The following is an 18,981-nucleotide window of genomic DNA, read 5'->3' on the forward strand; positions in this document are numbered from 1 at the left end:
CCTCTTCCACTGTCAGTGGGATTTTGATTGTTGAAAAAAGTTAACAAGTTGCAAGTTCTTACCTTTTTGGCTGGGCTTTTATATTACATCCTTCCTGCTTTAGGTGGCTTCATGAACACTAAGTGCTTTTGGCCATCTGCACATTTGGTGTTTGATTCTCAGCCAAAAAGGCACTCACTGCATTAAAGCGCAGATCAGACGCAGCCCAAACTGGTGTACTGCAAGGTACACAACGTGTACATTCAAAGTGGTTAACAGTTGCACAAAGATATGCAAAAAGGGATTCGAAACTTCAGTTGCAAAGTTACAATGAAAGATTAAATGAGTGGGTAAAACTGTGGAAGATATTCAGAGTGGGAAAGTGTGAGGTCATCCACTTTGAAACAGAGATAATTAGATCGGAGTACTTTCTAAATAGTGAGAAGATAGAAACTGGGGAAGAGCGGAGCAATTTAGGAGTCAAAAATCAAAATTATTAAAATCCAGTGGACGTGCAAAAAAAATTAAACGGCTAATAGAACTTGGCCTTTCTCATAAAGGAACTGGAATAGAAAACGCTTGGAAGTTATGCTACAGTTGTAGAGCTCTGGTTGGACCCCATCTGGAAAACTGTGTTCAATTCTGAGCACTGCCACTCAGCAAGGATACACTGGCCTTGGTGGGGATGCAGCATAGATTCACCAGAATTGTACCAGGGCTTAAAGGGTTAAACGAGGGCAGGTTGCATAGGCTGGGTTTGTGTTCCCTTGAATAAGGAAAATTAAGGGGTGATCTAATCAAGATGTTTAAGATGATTAAAGAATTTAATAAGGTAGACAGAAATTATTTCCTCTGGTGAAGCAGACCTGAATAACAGGGGTACACAACCTAACTGGAGCTAGACCATTCAAGGATGGGGTCAGGAAGTACTTCTTTACGCACAAGGGTTGTGGAAAACTGGAACTTTTCCTTACCCCCCACTCCAAAAAAAAAACCTGTTGAGGCTGATAGTGTCAGTTGAAATTTTCAAATCTAAGATTGAGAGATTTTTTTTGTTAGGTATGTGTATTAAGAGATAAGGAAACCAAGGCAGGTAAATAGAGGTAAGGTACAGAGCAGCCACGATCTAAGTGAATGGCGGAACAGCCTTGGGTAGCTGAAAGGCCTCCTCCTGTCCCTGGACAGGCTGGAGTTGGTATGTGAAATCAAAAATCCCTGATTTCTGGGTGGAATATTCCTAATTTCTCAGCTGACAGGACCACACATCTTTCAATGAGATTGCCAAGCTGATTACATTTCATATTCTGCCTGGTGTTCTACTGAGGAACTACTTATCCTATTGACACAGACACTTCATCAATGGAACTGTTATGTTATTAAGTGTTGCACCAATCCCCCTTGCCCTCTTCTCAGATTGCTGTCTGACCATGTAGTTAACACTACATATAACTGACCTGGGTCTACTCACTCAACCCCAGCTGTCCCACTTGGGATTTTGTGCTGGAACAGTTAATCAACTTCCATCCATAAACCATGGAAGGACATGATGCCTGAAGCAACGACTGTCCAGTTGGAAGTGAAGGATGGGGCAAAAGTTGACCACATTAACCGTAATAAATTATTATGCAGCAAAGTCTGATAAAGCTGAGAGCTTGTGTGATCAATTGGTCATGATTTCCTTTATGGACATTTAAGTGAGGAAATTAAAAACAATGTTTTACCTGCATTTGTGTCACATAACATATAATGTGGCTCATTTCTCGGCAAAACTAAGGTGACAATATGAATAATTGTTTTTTTTTCAGCATGAAAAGAATACAGCCATTCAAATCATACCCTTGATAGTTATCAGCCACTTAGATTGTTTAAACTTAGTAAGGTTAATGCTGGGAGGAAGTGGTACCAATTCTGGTATTCTACTCAACCCTTCATTCATTCCACGTGAGTTCAAAGAGAAACCAAGAGGCTATTTGATCATATACATCCTTTCTACCAAACCTGATCTTACCCTCAACTGTTCACAAACACACATGCATTTCCAGCATGACTCAACCAGGCAGTAACCAGCAATGAGAACTGGATGATTCTTCCCCCCATCCCTAGTCTTGGAGGTACTAAGGTCAATTGTAGGGCACTGAACGGTGATCAGATCATTCAGTGCAGCCTGGTATTCAAACCTAGGATCCTCTTGTCGCTTAGTGCTGCTCCTGGCTTAATAAGCTATAGGAGTGGCAGCCTTTGAACATTTAATCAGGGCTTAGAGTTCTGAACGTGAATGAGTCCCGAACTCCACTGTGCTAAACTCAGATGCACTTTAGTGCATTGTCTACCAGGAAAAAGTTTCTGCACTGAGAGAGCAGGGTTATTCCAGAGAGAGCAGGGCTATGGAGAACAGGCATGTAATGTTATACACAGACCAAGAGACACAGAGTAAATACAATTCACTTTATCAAAGGGTTTTCATTCACAAAACGTGTACGTTTGGGCTATAGATATACAAGTAGTAAATGAGGCCAACAAAAATACCTTATTAGATTTTACTGCCCCTCCAATACTGTTGAATAAAAGATAACCGGATTATTGCCAGAGTGACTGCTGGAACTGGGTCTGTGCTGTACTCTTGTATAATGTGCAGAGAAATCCAGCATCTACACTTGGTTTTTTACTTGACCTGCAGGCATGCAACACGTAATCGCATGCCTAATGGCAGTTGGCAATTACGCACAACATGTCGGCTTGAAATCCTGTTATATGCTTCAAGTTAATACTTGTGTCACAGGAGACAGGACTTTGAAAGGAACAAAGGAAAACGTTTCTATCCTGGCCCTATTTTCAGTCGCACCTTTTGGCAGACCATTGGTACATGCTGACTGAATAAATTCAAACTCCATTTTCATTGCACAGGATTTTGGAATTTTCCTCTATTTTGACCAGCGTTTTGGGGAATTGTGTCATACATTAAAATCGAAACCAATGACCTTGCCATTTGGCTTAGGGAGACACGACTAAAAATAGCAATTTTGTGGAAACGCTGTCCATTGTCAAAGAGCCTGAGCACCTTACACACATCAATGGTTTCAGTACTAAAACCTGCAGTTCATATTTGGAGTCCTGCAAGTTACCAAAGTAAGGCAAACATAGGTAAACAAGTATAGAAACAGAAACAAGATTTGATAGAAATCCCTCCCCATCCCCCAACGATATTCTACTGTTTCACCGCAGCATTCCGTTGCCAAGTCTGTCTGAGGTAGCGCTGACCGAAGGCGTGCTTGGCAACGGAAGCTAGCATCATAAAATAGTGCAGTAGTAAAAGTAACTAGACCAGGAAGTGGAGGCATCACCCCCGATGAGGTCATAGGTGGAGTCCCGTGATTGGTCGTGCAGCCTGTTGTCAGGAGTAATGATTGTAGAGAGGTGGAGCATGGAGGGTGCCATTCTGAAAATAGTGTTGTCGGGAGGCCATGTACTCAGCATAGCTGATTGTTACTTTCTCACTGCGGTACCTGAGGAAAAAGAAATGGAATTAATGTGGCTGTGCCTGGTTAGATTTGAACTGGCGAGTAATACAATTGGATGTACCTTCTACACCACCCCCCACCTCACTTTCTGAGAACATGGACCAATGACATCAAGTCAGCCATGCTATCGTCCCAAAGTGGCAACTTTCCTGAGGGAGCCTTGGGGAAGTGAGCATCAGCAGACCCTTTAAATTATCACAGCATCGGACTTGATCCTGGTCCTGTAAGGAAACGACATAAGCAGACTGGCATTCAGTAGCAATTACTGATGATCGCTCTCCCCAGCCTCCCATCAAACGCAGGAGTGTCAATACGAATTGTAGTGGTCCAACAGCTGCTCTGAGGTTGGGTAACTCAGCATGAGAGAAAGAATCAGATATCATTGTCCAACAACTGAACTATTCAATTATCAGTTCCAAGGAAGCAAACCTTTGAGTCAGTGGTAGCATTTTCACTGAGTTAGAAGTTTCAGGGCTCGAAATCTGCTCCAGACAGTTCGTGGAAAATACAGATCAGAGTTCAGCTCTAAATTGATGACCCCTCATGGTATGGGTTGTGGGTGCCCATGCAATCCTCCTGAATGTAGGGCCAACCCCTACTATTAGCTGGCATAAAGGAGGTTACAAGCATTGAAGAAGCTTTCACATCACAGCCTTTTCTTTATTCTTTCACAGGGCATGGCTTGCTGGCTAGGCCAGCATTTATTGCCCATCCCTAATTGCCCTCCAGAAGGTGGTGGTGAACTGCCTACTTGAACCGCTGCAGTGTATATGGTGCAGGTGAGACTATTTAAGTCTATTAAAACTATTTAAGCAGCCTGAAAATCCTTCCACTACTTCACACACTTCTCCAACGGGGGAAACACATGAAGGTTCAAGACGTCGATCAGTTTCAAAGTGAAGCAACTAGATTCAAGGCCCACATTCTACGTGAAAAGTTAGAATTTTTATCTGCCACCAAGAAACCTTCCTTCATTCACGATTTCAATTTTCTTCCCAGTATGTCAGCATCCAAAATGATGGATGGTAGATTATCATTGTGCAGTTAAATTTCAGACAAATGATTAAAAACCTGAAACATTAACTTGTTCTTCCTCTTTTCAGATACTGACAGACCTGTTGCAGGGTCAATTCCAGTATTTCCTGCTTTTATTTCATTCATTTGAATATTTATTTTCCATTTCTGCTTTCACAATTTTTTTTTCCCTTGCTGTTTTTCCCCACCCAACTCTCTGGCCCAGGAAAGAAGGAGAGTTACTTCTGCCCTTGAGCCAACTACAGGCAACAGACCAGGATGACCTACCAATCAAATTTCTTTCCATTTATTCTGTAGGGAAGAAAATGGCCATCATTCAGCAACTTCAACTGCTGGCCTGGGTAAACACAACTCACCATTTAAGGATTCAGTCAAATGCCTTGTGTCACATTCTTCAACAGCACAATCTATTAAGGGAGCTGTACATTGCACACACTCACTGTATAACAACATATTTAATGTAGAAGAAAACATCCCAAGGGGTTAATTTCCTTAACTAGAAGCGCTCAATAAGCAGACTAGGAGATTTACCACATTATTCTTGTTCCAAGGGCAGTGTGGAGGGAGTTTTACCCTGCATCTAATCCATTCTATACTTCACCTGGTAGTGCTACCTGAAATATTACTGTAGTTAAGTGGTAAAACTCTTAGTTCAGTCAAAAGTTTGCAAATTCAAGCCCCGCTCCAGAGAATTGATTACATAATCTAGACTGACACTTCACTGCAGTACCAAGGGATCAGAGGTTATGATTAGAGGTGCCAGCTTTCGTTGATATCAAGCTGAGGCCTCATCTGCTCATCGGATGCAAAAGATACCACAGTTTATTCACAGGGCAGGAGAGTTCTTCCAATGTCTTTATCCCTCAACCATCTCCACTGATTAACTGGTCATTCACCTCATTGCTGTTTGTGGGATCTTGCTCGGTACAATGTGGCTGCTAAGTTTCCGTCCACTAAAGCAGTGGCTACCCTTCAAACGTATCTTGTTAGTTATGGCGTGCTTTGGTATGTCCTGAGGTTAAGAAATGCAAGCTCTTTTGTTAATATAGAAGCTTTAACCTGCAGAAGAAGCTATACCCTGTATCTAGCTCCTGATATAACTTATTTTTTGAAGCCTTCCTGAGACAGTCTTGAATTGGGCCTGGGAATGTTTGAAGCAGCATTGTAGGAACAGTCCCTTGCACAGCATACCCCAGGACTCTTTAAACAGCAAAAACAATCATAAAATTCTCTGACAGCCAATGACCCAAACTGAAGAGCCACCCCACATACATAAGTAAGAATCCCTGAAAACAGAGTCCTCTACACATTTGTAACAACCAAAGAGATGTGCCCAAAATACCTAACGGAGACTATCCAATCTACATGCCCATGTTTGGCAATATCATCTTGTAGTTTGCCTAATAATTCTACCTTTGTATATAACAAATGCAAATAAACTGGTTAATCATAACTTGTACAATACGGTTTTAACTGAGACATTTTCAGATCTGAATTCAGAGCAAAGAGGAATTCTCTAGAACTCCAGAGCACAACATAACTGCAAAGTAGAGTAACAGCCTTCAGTTCTGTACCCTAAGAAATATTCTCAGGGAACACAGGTGCCAAGTGTCACTGAGGAGGAAATTACTTACAACAATTGTGAGGCAACAGTGATTCCAAACCCCAAACCATAACAGATTACAGTTCCCCCAAACCAGTCAAAGATTAGTGGGCATGCATGTCTAAAACAGATTTCAAGTACCACTGTCCTCCAACAACTTCTTATCGTGTCCACGGACAGTCTATACATGGCCCAGCCAGAACTGGACACGTTTTTGCGTCTTGTTGTTGAATTTGGCAAGATCTGCAACAGTGCAGGGTTCCTCTAGCGATAGGCATTGCAGGAGATGTTGCATAGTTTGTGGCTCAGTTCCACATTCACAAGTTGTTGGGCTGGTTGTACATCCCCATTTGCTTAGTGACATCTTTGAACAACCTACACCAGTCCTAAGTCTGTTAAGGCACTTCCAGGTTGCCCAGCTGCAAAAGCTCTTGGGGGAAGGCTTTCATCTGGTGGAATTTCCATCGCTGGGGGTTGTTCGAGACTGGCGAGCCAGTCTTTCCACAAGGCAATGCGGGCATCAGATGGAGGTTGATTGTAATGGAACTACACTGTTCATGAAGCTCTTCCTTGACTTTAGGCAACTGGGTGTAGGTGTATGACCATGTAGAGGGTGTCTCTTATCTGATGTTTGAGGGAGTCGCTCTTTCTTGCTGGCTACCATTCTTATATCAGGGGGAGCGATATCCGCCAGGATAGATAGGCTGGTGTTTGTTGGTTTTAAACAACCTGTGATAAGTCGGCAGCTTGTATTCAGAATGGCATCCATCTTCTCAGCATGAGCAGATCTTTCCCATGCAGGGCAGGCATATTTGGCAGTGGAATAGCAAAGAGCAAGTGCACTGGTTCACAATGTTTTCGAGCTTGCTCCCCATTTTGTGTTAGTGAGCTTATTCAGGATGTTGTTTCGTGCGCTCACTTTTGCCTTTGTCTTTTCGATGTGGTTCTTGAAGGTGAGGCATTGTCAAGGGTGACCCCTACGTACATAGGGTGCTCGCAACGCGTCAGTGTTGCTCCACACCAGGTTACTTTAAGCTGGTGTTTGGCTTCACGGTTTCTGAGGTAGAATGCACAAACTTGCATCTTTGATGGGTTTGCGCGAAGGTGGTTTTCTTCATAGTGGCTCCAAGGCCTCAGAAAGCATTTTCTCCACGGTGCTAAAATCAGTGCTTTGGTTAGTGACACATAAGTCATTAGCATATATAAAATGGCGTGTGACACCATCTATAGGTTGGTCATTCGTGTAGCTGTTGTACAGCAGCGATGCAAGCACGCTTCCCTGAGGAAGACCATTCTTCTGAATACGCCATCTGCTGCGCTTCCCACTTAGTTCAACATAGAACTGGCGACTCTGAAGCATGCTTTCTAACAGCTCTGTTAAGTGAATATCTTTTGTTATCTCTAGGATCTTGCAGAGGAGACATCTATGGTTCACTGTATCGTATGCTGCTCCAACTGAAACAATGAATAAATTCCCACCCTAATACCTAACTATCCTGCCACCTCAAACCCATCCAATAAGCAGCCCCAACATCCAAGACAAATCAGCAATGAGCTTCACTGCTGCTAATAAAACTCAAGGGAGAGAGAGAGAGAGAGGTGGTCATTCGGCAACTGAAGATTCTCCAGAACCAGTCAGAGATAATCTCGTGGCTGAACTCCAAAACTAATAAAGAACGCTTTGCACATCTTTAGTTGACCCACCCACTTTAAAAACTAAACAAAAATCAAGCTTCACTTCTCTAGAATTACTAACACCTTATCTGCCTCAAATTTCTCTGTACAGGTTCATGTCTCACATGCCTCCAATCTCTCGACCTAAAGATAATCTGCCTCCAGTCTTTATACAGATGCATTAGTGTTATTGGCCTCCGATACCTTGATACAGTTTTGAATGTAGTTTTACTACGTTACTCGCCTGGTGAGTTTGATTGCTTTCCTGAATTCATTTGTGATTGGAGCTTTGTAACCTCCTTTACGCAGAAGAGAGTCTATGGTCTGAATCTGGTCCCAGTCTGTAAAACAAACACACACACACACACAGGTAATGCCAGGGACAAATCTACACCTCGGTATCAGCTAATGCCTGCAATGAGGCTCCAATATTGGCAAGGTCACCGGCATACAGCACATACACAAGTTACAATATTCAGGATAGTAAAGAAAAGGGGAAATGAGGAAAAATAGAATACAAACAGTTTGTAATGCTTTATTTTAACTGAATTTACATAAAGCAAGCTCTACAGGCTATTATTAAATCAATTACATATACACATGCACACAATCAATAGAATGAAATTTCTCAAAAGCTCAGATCTTCTGGTCAGCCGTGGGGTGGGTGTGCCACCATTGAGTGTCATTTAAACCACCCACTTTCCTTTACACTCTGGAGCCTTTGGATCTCTGGGTTGCAGCTCTAGTTTGAATCTAGTGATGAGTAGAGTTGGAAGAACAAGTGGCGAAGGGCAACCACAGCAGATCCACATCCCCTTAAAAAGGTCTGTCTTCAATTCATTGCCTTGCAGAGTTTTTATTTTAAATATCCCTGTCACCCACAACATTGCACAGCGCCCCCTCACAATAATGCTACCACACCCCCTGCCGGACAAACATCACCTCCCCATCACTCAAACAATGCTTATTCCCCCTCCCTGTCGACAATGGTGACTCTGATATCAGCTGGACAGGAATCAGGGATTCCGGAAGCTGAGTTGGGAAAGGGAGTGCAAGACAGAGGGGGTTTCGGGGTTTTGTGGGGTGGGGGGGTGGTGAGCATTGTCATGAGTGGAGGCTGTGCAGCTACAGGACTGACAGGACATTTAAAACTCTGCAAGTCAATGAACGGAAGACAGACCTTAAGGGGTGTGTCATCAGTTCATGATGAAAATGGAGTGCTGCAGTTATGTTTCGCCACTTGGCCTCCTGACTCAGCCCCTCAATAAACACACAGAAAAAGAGGACTAAAGGAATAAATTTGCCAGGTTGTGGATCACACCTACCCTGTTCCTTGGCCACTTCTGGTAAGTACGTTGCTGTGCGTTTTGCCCCCTTCTCATTCACAAACTCTATTCGAATCCCATGTACTCCCACCTAAACACAGATTCATCTTTATTACTATGAAAAGATAAAATATATTTCATTTAACACACCATCACCTGTTGAGTGTAAATGCAATCCCACATAAAGTGCCAGGCCTACACCAAACTGCTACCTCAGTCACAGAATAGCATAGCAAAGAGGAGATAAGACTAACTGAATGGCCATTACTTTAAACAAATCAGCTCCTGTGATAGCTCATGTAAAACAGAGCCATGCAGAACAGAAAGCCCCTGGCATATCCCAAGTTTGCTGGTCTCAGCTAAAGTGCTAGCAACTGCAATATCATCGCCTTCAGTTGCTTACCTCTCAATCTTATAATAGCAAGGGAACTCAAGCCAAGTTTAAATTTAACCCTTTAAACCCTGGTCTCCTTCAGGTGAATTTTTGCTATACCCGTTTGAAGGCCAATATCCTTCCTGCAGATCGGAACCAAAACTGAATGCAGTACACCAGGCGGGGCTTAACCAAGCATCAACAGAAGCATCATTTCCTTATTCTGGAATTGCAACCATCTTGAGATGATGAAGGGAAACATTCCATGAGCCATTTTTTTTTTATTACTGTTGATTCCTATGCACTAGTCTTTAGTGATTTGTGTACATGGACACCTAAAAAAATCCCTTTATTCCTCCACAGCTTCTAGTGCCTCAGCACTGAGAATATATTCCAATTTGTCTTTCTGAGACCCAAAGTGGATGACCTCACCCTTTCCCACATTAAACTGCATCTGCCACAGTTCTGTCCATTCACAGCCTATGTCCTTTTGTAACTTCCTCTGCACAACTTCTTGTTTCTAACTTCATATAATCTGCAACTTGGATATATAACTTAGACCTTCATCATTAATGTTTTACACAGTTAGCCTCATTGGTAGCTAAGTGCAACAATCCTTCATTGACTGCTTACACTTAAACAACAGTGAATGGTTTCCTTAAAAACATTTGAATTCGTAGTTCGAAGTGTTTATTGTCCTGACACAGTGGCCTGTCAGATGGTAGGACAGTGTGGTGAGGAGCTGTTACGAGGTGTCCAATCTCTGATCCTGGCTGTCAGAGCTAGGGGCCCCCATGTCTTGAACTCACACAGAGTTGTTCAATTTTGTGTGCTTCTCATTGTGCTGTTGACTGGAATGAGGGGGCCAGCCCTCATAGTGCCAGACCTGGTGGGTGTAGCTTGATCAATTCTCTCAGTAAAATGTTTGAATATGAAGGAAATTAACACTACAAAGCTGCATATGGAAATTCGGAAGCAATGACGGGATACATCAGAAAGGCTTGGAGTGTTAACCGAGTGCAACACAATGTTCACTGTTAAGAGAATGTAGCTGTGCCACCAAGTGGCTATATTGCAGCACAACATCAGTTCTGTCCCTTTTACCACAGGCTTCTGGAGGAGAAACAGACCAAGACCACTGCTGATGTGGGGAAGGGTGGGGGCAGGAGAGTAAAGAGCCTCCCCATTAGGCAAGGCGACAATCTGCCACTGTTTCATTCTTTAAGTTGTCCATCCATTTGAGAGTAACTTGCCCATGACCCATATTCCATTTGCAGTACTCAGGTTTGAGCGTTACCAGCTCTGTGGGCTCATGTTTATATTGTCAGTATACTTGGCCAGCTCTGCGGAAGTTTACACCAAAGTGCTAACCTTTCTCTCTCAGATACTAATTCACCTGTTGTGCACCTCCAATAGTTTCTGCTTTTGAGATTAACTCAGGACCTGACTGAAAAAGAAAATGATTGGTGAAAGCTATAAAATTAATAAGCTGATTGGTAAAAAAAAAATTCACTTTTATTTGAATTGTGATCATCATTGAAAAAAAAAGACAAAACCACGGGTCCAGATTGGACTTGAGTTGTACTTGTATCTCGTTCTATCAGTGGGGAGGGGCAGCTGACAACCACTCCATCTGAGGTCAATTTTTTCTGCAGGAGCTTGTATTAGCCACTGTGGATGAGTGAGTTCTTCACAGCAGTGTCAACAGAAGATACAGGCAGTCTGGAGGATATCCAGGCTTTAACCTTCCTTCTTGGATGGATGTATTTGCAACAGAGTCTCGCAAGGTGCAGAGACCAGGTGTCTGGTGCGTCTGAGTTCTTTTGTGGACTATCTGCATGAGGGGACAATGTCGAATAAGATTCCCTCACCTTTGGTAACCTATCCACAAAGGGAGAGCAGATGGTGCATGAGAAAAGAGAATCATTAACAGTATCTGCTAACATAGGAGACAAGGGGGGGAAGTGTTCTGAAGTTAAACAGGGTGGAGATTAATAGGCAGAAAGTGAGTTTCCATATTGAAATAAACAAGGCAGGAGATGAGGGATAATTCCAACTCAATACAGGACCGGGACTAGAGTGCCTGGAGTCAGATATGATGGTCAGGAGCCAGTGGGGGTGATGGGGAGTGGAGTTGATGATAAAGAAAGGAGAAATAGTAGTAGAAGCAGCTGCATAGATAGTCTCAATGTCTGAGATAAATAAACAATGAGTTCACACTTCCTGTTGATCAGAGAATCTTAGCTAAAAGATTAGCTATTACACTGGGATCTATTATTGCAAGCATCCTCAACCAGAAAAGGTGAGATTCATTGCTTAGAAAGAAACACAGTTAATCTGATCCGTGACTATCAAAACCTTGATGTCGACTTTTCTATCCTACATCCCATGAGGACCCCATTTATCCAATGGACATCAATTCAATAGAGAGTGATCATCCTACAGGGCTCAACACCAATTCTCATTCCTCCCCACGGTTCAAACAATCTTGAGGCCTTCAGCAGCATTGCCCTCCGTCACCTGCTGTTCAATCTCATCCTGGAGCTGCTCACATGAAATCAATGATTTGGTTTAGGTTCCTGTGTGCACAGGATGTAATTTTACTCACATGATATCCTTTGTGTTTATAAGCAAAGGAGGACCCTTCGCTCCTCTATTAGTAAATATCCTCAACCTGCCTCAGGCAATCACTCCATTATGGGAGCTTAAGGACTTCCCTCAACAATCTGACCATTCTTTTGCCAACTAGAATATCAATTCCTTGGCATCAAGAAGCCAGAGACCAGGCTTCCTTTTTCTTAAGAAAGTAACATTGCCCTTGCATTAGAGGAAATATATAGAATGACCAATGACTGTAGACTAAGATTCCATGGCAACAAATTAGTCAAACAGCCTATGAGCCAAATACAAATAGTCCCTGGGATTTGACCCTGTTTAGAGACCATCTCCTACTTCCAGTGAATGCTGGGGTCTCCAGGGCTCAACTTGCCTAGATCATGACTTTTGGAATCTTTCTACTATACTGAGAATCATTGAGATTGTAGGTACATCTCTATACAACCTTGCATTGTAATTTCTTAATCACCCGTTGTTTCTCCGAGATAACTAGAATATGCCACACAGGGATTTTTAAAGGTAGTGCAAATTCCATAGCCAATAGTGCTCACTGCTTCTATTCATGGGTTCACACATTTTGTGGACATGGAGAGGCAGGGCAATCAACCACATCACTGTAGCTCAACATTTCTTTTGTTTCCTAATTGCACTGTTACATAAGAAATAAGAGGAATGCACCATTTAGCTCCTCACACCTCCTCTACCAGTCAATATCACGGCATATGTGATCTTAACATCAATTTTCTGCCTGCCCCCCAAAACCTTGACGCCTTGTCAATCAAAAATCTGTCTAACTCAGCCTTGAATATATTCAATGATCCAGCCTCTACTGCTCTGAGGGAGAGAATTCCAATGACAAACAACATCTTAGAGAAGAAATTCTTCTTCATCGCCATCTTAAGTGGGAGGCCCTTATTTTGAAACTGTGCAGCCTAGTTCTAGGTTCCACCACAAGAGGAACATCCTCTCAGCATCTACTCTGTCAAACCCTTATGTTTCAATAATACCCTAGAAACCTCAGACCACTGGCCTGTTCCTTTCTTTGTTAAGAGACTAGTCCTTTGATACCTTGTCCAGAAGGTTGGCCCCAAGATAAAGTGACAGTTCCTGTGCTGTGAGCAACTGGACCAAGAGAGGAATATCACAAAGCAGCCTTGGGACCAGTCTCTGCAGCACTCAACAAAAAAAAGGCTTGACAGCAGTTGGTGTGCCTAACTGGTTCCTTGCCTCAGTTGCTGAATTCTTAACCAAACTGCTGCCTGATTAAGGTCCTGTTAAGACCAGGACAAAGGGAGGGAGAGCTGTTGGGCAAAATCAGATGGCCTCTAAAGTGGTACATTAAGTTTCTATGAAGCAACTGAGACCTGCTGAATAGATAGATTATGACAACCCCTGGTACATGATCTGTGCCTAGCAAGTACACAAATTTGCGCTTGTAGATTGTTCACTGACTAACTAGCTGTTAACCCCTTGGCAGATAAGCAATGGGGATCTTACTACCATTCTATACTGGTTGCTTTTGCGGTCTTAGTTAAAAAGGCGACTTGCATTTGTATAGCATCTTTCATGTCTTCAGTATGTCTCAAAATGCTTCACAACCACACTTTCTGAAATATGGTCACCATTGTTTTGTAGGGAAATGCAGCAACCAATTTGTGTACAGCAAAACACAATAAATTAATTAATAGACAATTTGTTTTTAATGGGGCTGACTGACAGATAAATGTTGGCCAGGATAGGCCATTCTTCAAATAGTACCATGGGAAATACATTTTAATGTATCATCCAAAAGACACTGTTTCAAAGTGCAGTGTTACCTCAGTATTGCACTGGGGTATCAGCCTGGGTTATGTGCTCAATTCTTTGGATCAGAGCTTGAACACTGATGCACAGTGGCAGCAGTGTGTACCATCTACAAAATGCACTGCAGCAACTCACCAAGGCTCCTTTCAACAGCGCCTTCCAAACTCACAACTACTACTACTACCTAGAAGGACAAGGGCAGCAGACATTTGGGAACACCATCACCTGCAAGTTCCAAGTCACACACCACCCCAACTTGGAATTATAATCACCTTTCCATCACTGTGGCTGGGTAAAAATTCTGGATCTCTCCCCCTAACAGCACTGTGGGTGTTCCTACACCACATGGAGCTGCAGCAGTTCAAGAACGCAGTATACCACTACTTTCTCATGGACAATCAAGGATAGGCAATAAATGCTAGCCAAGCCAGCAACATCTACATCCCATGAGCAAATACAAAAGAAAAACACAGCATTTTGACTCAGGGGCAAGAATGCTTCCAACTGGGCCAAGGCTGACACAGCTGGTTAAACATAAGCAATACTCTGAATCAGAGACAGTTAAATGGGATGTGCTCTTATTGGAACAGCTGCACACCATAAGGGAGATAACAGAATCCTGAAAGGGTAGCTATGGATTTCCAATCGGTTTGATTTGTAGGAACAGTGATAGGCTTCCATGCACTAAGAAGAAACGCTATAAAATGGCCCTGCTGGAGTCTGAATGGGCAGACAGGGTCCAGTCTGCTGTAATAAAACCTCCAACCTTCACATGCCAACACTCACTATCCAGGCCTAAATGTTTCAGATACCAGAAAGCTACCTGCATCCCAGGATAATTTATTCTAGAACAACTCAGCACCTTTGAGAGATGAAGGGAGAACACAGGATAAAAATGTATCAAAACTACTTCCCATTCAATTTTTAAGGGATTACCCCTCCCCCATTTCAGCCTCCTGTGGTGTAAGTTTGAACTGGAATTCCATTACCTCCCAGTCCAGGTAATCACTGGCATCCTCGAAATTAGTGAGCAGCGAAACAGAGCAGAAGAGTTTGGGAAGTTCCTCACGAGTCAGCGGAGGGAAGCGGCTGTCCTTAAGGGCACTGTGAGCAGAGAAAGGTATCAACAAGATTAGGCTGGATATTTCATAGCATTGAAGGATCACTATGCATGAAGGAGAAGCTAAGAATCTGGGTAATGAAGATTCATAGCATGTGTTATAAATCAGTTGACGAAGGATAGAACTGGAGCCAATCTTTACACACCTTTGTATTTATTTGCAGAGATACACATTATAAGCAGAAACCTCTTAATCCAACAAACACAGTTTCAGTCTGTTTATATTTACAGGGACTCAAGTGAATCACCAGCTAATGTCCACTACCTGCATGCAATTAACAGACAAGTAAGGTGGTGGAGGTTGTTGGCAAAATCAAAAGACCACTGAATGTTGGGGGATTTGTTTCTGAGTCAGAAAAATAAAAAGCATCTTACATGCCACCTCGCAGCATCCCCCCACCCCGATCAAAATCATAAACTGCAAAGGTTTTTTTCTCTAGTTAACCCCACCCCACCAAACCAAGAAGCAGGTTGGTTTTCCCTCCTTCAGCTGAGACCTGTGCAGTATACTCCTTTCAGTCAGGAACAATACAGGTTACACTGCCCTCCCCAAACATTAGGAGCTGCAAGTCATTCAGTCAACTGTACAACTTCTGGTCCCCTATTCCAGTCAGAGTTACTCGGATTACGCCGAGTACCAACCACTACACAGGTCACCTCATGCTCTCAGTCTGCGGTCTTGCCAACTGTCGCACATTACAAAGTCTGCCTTTCACTATGTGACGTTCAGCCGGTATGGAGACTTCCAGAGTTTCCATTTATAGTGGCCCCAATGCCACTATGTGCATGCAATAAACCATTATCCAACACAACTATAAAATTACATAGAGTTTACAGCACAGACACTCGGCCCAATTAGGCTCTGCTAGTTATACTAATACAAAGCTGAGAGACAGGGGAGCATAGTTTTCACATTGGTTGAATCCTTTTGTCATCTTTTTTTAAAATTATTTATAAAGAACTTAAATGTTTTTACCTGGTAAGTGTGTATTCCCTGAGTCCTGAATGGAGGTTCATGGCAGAGAAGGTCCCAATGCAGCCTCGCAGGCGTTTATCTCGGCCCATCTTCCACGTTACAAACAATGGGCTAGAAAACACAAAGCCATTCATTCCTACGTAATAGAATCAGGTCGTATGGATTGCACAGAACACAAACACCTGACACGAGACTCTGCTGTACAGATTAATCTAAAATGCAGACAGGAAGAAGCCCAGTGCCTCAAACAATGGATGGTAACTGTGATCCTTTGGGAATTGAGATTTTAGCCTAGTAAATTAGTTATTCTGACCTTGGCCCTATGCCTCAAATATCCTGCAGGAGTTCTGAGAACTTCAGTATACACCTGGGGATAAACCTATACCCTTTAAACGCAGGGATTACCCCAGCCTATCAGATATCTAGGAATAGTCAGGTAACTCAGAATATTCTTAAGTGACCCCCGCAGCCAAGATATCGTGTGAACAATGAGGTGGTATACATAGCCTGGTACAACAAGATGTGCAGAGCGTAAACTGGTACAGCAGCTATTTTGATGCTACAGATCTTTGAACAAAATCTTGGGCTATAGATATTCAAAGAATAATCTGTTCCTACATATATTCTGGTACTATGCATACTCAGGGTATAATCTGTAATTGCACATATTCTGGCTACTACATATATTCTGGGTATAATCTGGTGCTACAGATATTCTGCTACAACAGAGCTCAGTAGGGCAACAATTAGGAGTGACACGCATAACCAGAGATCGTTCAGTAACTATCTATCTGGATTTCTCATTCAGTTTCCCAGATTTATCTGTATTTATCCCAATGTCTCTAGATATTCTGGAATTACTCATGTACATCTGGCATTTGGAGAATACTCTGTTATCTCAGATATTGTGGCATTAGTCCAAACCTCAGATATATTTGGCAACAGACCAGCACTTCAAATGTTATTGAGTTAGCAATTATTCCAAATGGTCTCCAGTTAGCAATTATTTCAAATATTCTGCAAGGAACCCCATGTTCTAGATATTCCAGGATTGCCTAGTATCACAGATATTCTGAAATTGGCCCTATTGCTCCAGATATTCCAGAATCAGCCTCGTGGCAAAGATAATTCAATGATTCATACCACAGATAATCCCGCGGTAGTCATGTGCTTCAAGTAACTGGGGACTGCAATTAGCGCCATGCCTCCAACATTCTGGAATCGATTTATGCCTACGATGTCAGAGATTGGAACTCCAGATATTCTGGAATTAGACCCACACCTCAAATACAAAATGGGAATTTTCTATTATATCTCAATGCAGTTGCAGATAAATTGGGATTAGTTTTGTGCCACAGGTTTTCTAGAATTAGAATAAGGCCTGCGAAGTGCTTTTCAGGTTGTTGTGCAATCACACCCATGCAGCTTTAGAAGGAAACATTATTGATCAGATATTCTGGAATTAGGTATACTATGTGAATATTCTAGAAATAGGTTGATTATTCAGGAATTCTGGAAGTTATTTTCTATATATCTCAAATGTTCAGCAAACTGTTAGTTATATCCAATATTCTAGATATTGTTTTTGCTACATATGATGTGGATTGCCTATTATCTCAGATATTCCATATTTAGATTTACGATTCTCATACTTTAGAATTAGCTCAAGTTATTTGGATGAATGTCTAGTGCTCTAGTTTTTCTGGAGAAATCTCATGCTTTTGGTACTCAATGAGTGGTCGGTGACATCAGATTTTTTTAACAAAGGATCATCATTAATGGTAACAGCTCTGTGTACAGACCAAGCATAAATGGTGCTAGCGTCATGGCACTTCACAATTTATATCAACGCTTTTGAAGAAGCTGTTATGAGAACTGTCAGCAAGTTTGCGGATGACACAAAGATCTGTGTTAGTGTCAATATCCTTAAAGAGAAAAGAAAATTGCAATGCAATCCACATGCAGTGAAAGAAAAGGTCTACAATTGGCAATTGACATTTAAGAGGTAAATGTAGAGAAATGCATGTGGACAGGGCTAACACAATGGATGTGTATAGCATGCTGGGCTCTGAACTAGTTTGTTCAGAGCGAAAGTCACCTGTGTGTTAAAGTGTATGCGCCTCCAAAGGTCCACAACCATTGCAATAAGGAAAGCAAACTTGGTATTAAGATGTATGGTTAGAACAATCCAATATAAAACAAAAAGCATATGGTATCTTGTTTAGGCCCCATCTAGAATATTGTGTGCAGTGCTGATCCCCTAGTTTGGTGGAAGTTACAGAGGCCTTAGAAAAGGTTCAGAGAAGGGTTACTGATTAATAACTAGTTTGAAAGCCTTTAGTTATCACGATAGGTTCAAGAATTTTGTCTTTACTCTAGAGACACAGGCTTTGGAAAGGCTTAACTGTGAACAGATTATTTGATAAGTTACGAACAATGAGGGGCCATGCATACTAGGTGGGTAGGTGCAGAACTAGGTTCAAAGTCAGGAAGTTTATTTTTCCCCAGTAGGTCCATGACCTTTGGATAGATTGGTGACCAGTAAAAAGGGTGCAGATTCATTACAAATGTCCAAAAGGGAGCTGGGTGTATTCCTGGAATATGCTCATATTGCAGTTTATATGTTGGGTGATGTATCACATGGTCACTGTTATTGCTCAGAACTAGTTTTTGTTTGCCTTTGGGGATAGGAGAGTAATTTTCCAGAGTTCTTTTCTCTAAATTGACTTCACAGGGAAGGTGACAGGGCTTTGCAAATTCAACTAAAAAAAAAAGGGACATATATACATAACTAAGATTTAAACAAAGTACTGAGAGACAATCTTGGGAGCTAGAAATGCAGGTGGCTAGGTTTTGAAGTTTGAATCAGTCTGTAAGAAAGGTAATACCAAAAATACTTCCCCCATTTTGATAAAGATGAACGACTGAATGAAATGAAATTTGCTTTGACTCTTCCTTC

At 42.1% G+C, this 18,981-nt stretch overlaps 1 protein-coding gene across 7 annotated transcripts in view; it reads right to left on the bottom strand.

The window, feature by feature from the left end:
* Window positions 1-2,412: 2,412 nt before the first annotated feature.
* The window catches only part of LOC121272834 (AMMECR1-like protein), a 53,152-nt gene continuing 36,583 nt past the window's right edge, over window positions 2,413-18,981 (bottom strand). For 6 of the 7 annotated variants that reach the window (XM_041179650.1, XM_041179664.1, XM_041179693.1 and 3 more), the window contains 5 exons: window positions 16,023-16,133; window positions 14,916-15,030; window positions 9,135-9,225; window positions 8,054-8,150; window positions 2,413-3,482 (listed from right to left, as the gene is read on the bottom strand). In XM_041179650.1, the coding sequence (XP_041035584.1) occupies window positions 3,371-3,482; window positions 8,054-8,150; window positions 9,135-9,225; window positions 14,916-15,030; window positions 16,023-16,133 (526 nt within the window). In that variant the 3' untranslated portion in view covers window positions 2,413-3,370. The remainder of the gene's footprint in view (window positions 3,483-8,053; window positions 8,151-9,134; window positions 9,226-14,915; window positions 15,031-16,022; window positions 16,134-18,981) is intronic. The other variant, XM_041179658.1, reaches the window with a different exon arrangement.

This window comes from Carcharodon carcharias, chromosome 2 (assembly GCF_017639515.1).
Source record: "Carcharodon carcharias isolate sCarCar2 chromosome 2, sCarCar2.pri, whole genome shotgun sequence".
Classification (NCBI taxonomy): domain Eukaryota; kingdom Metazoa; phylum Chordata; class Chondrichthyes; order Lamniformes; family Lamnidae; genus Carcharodon; species Carcharodon carcharias.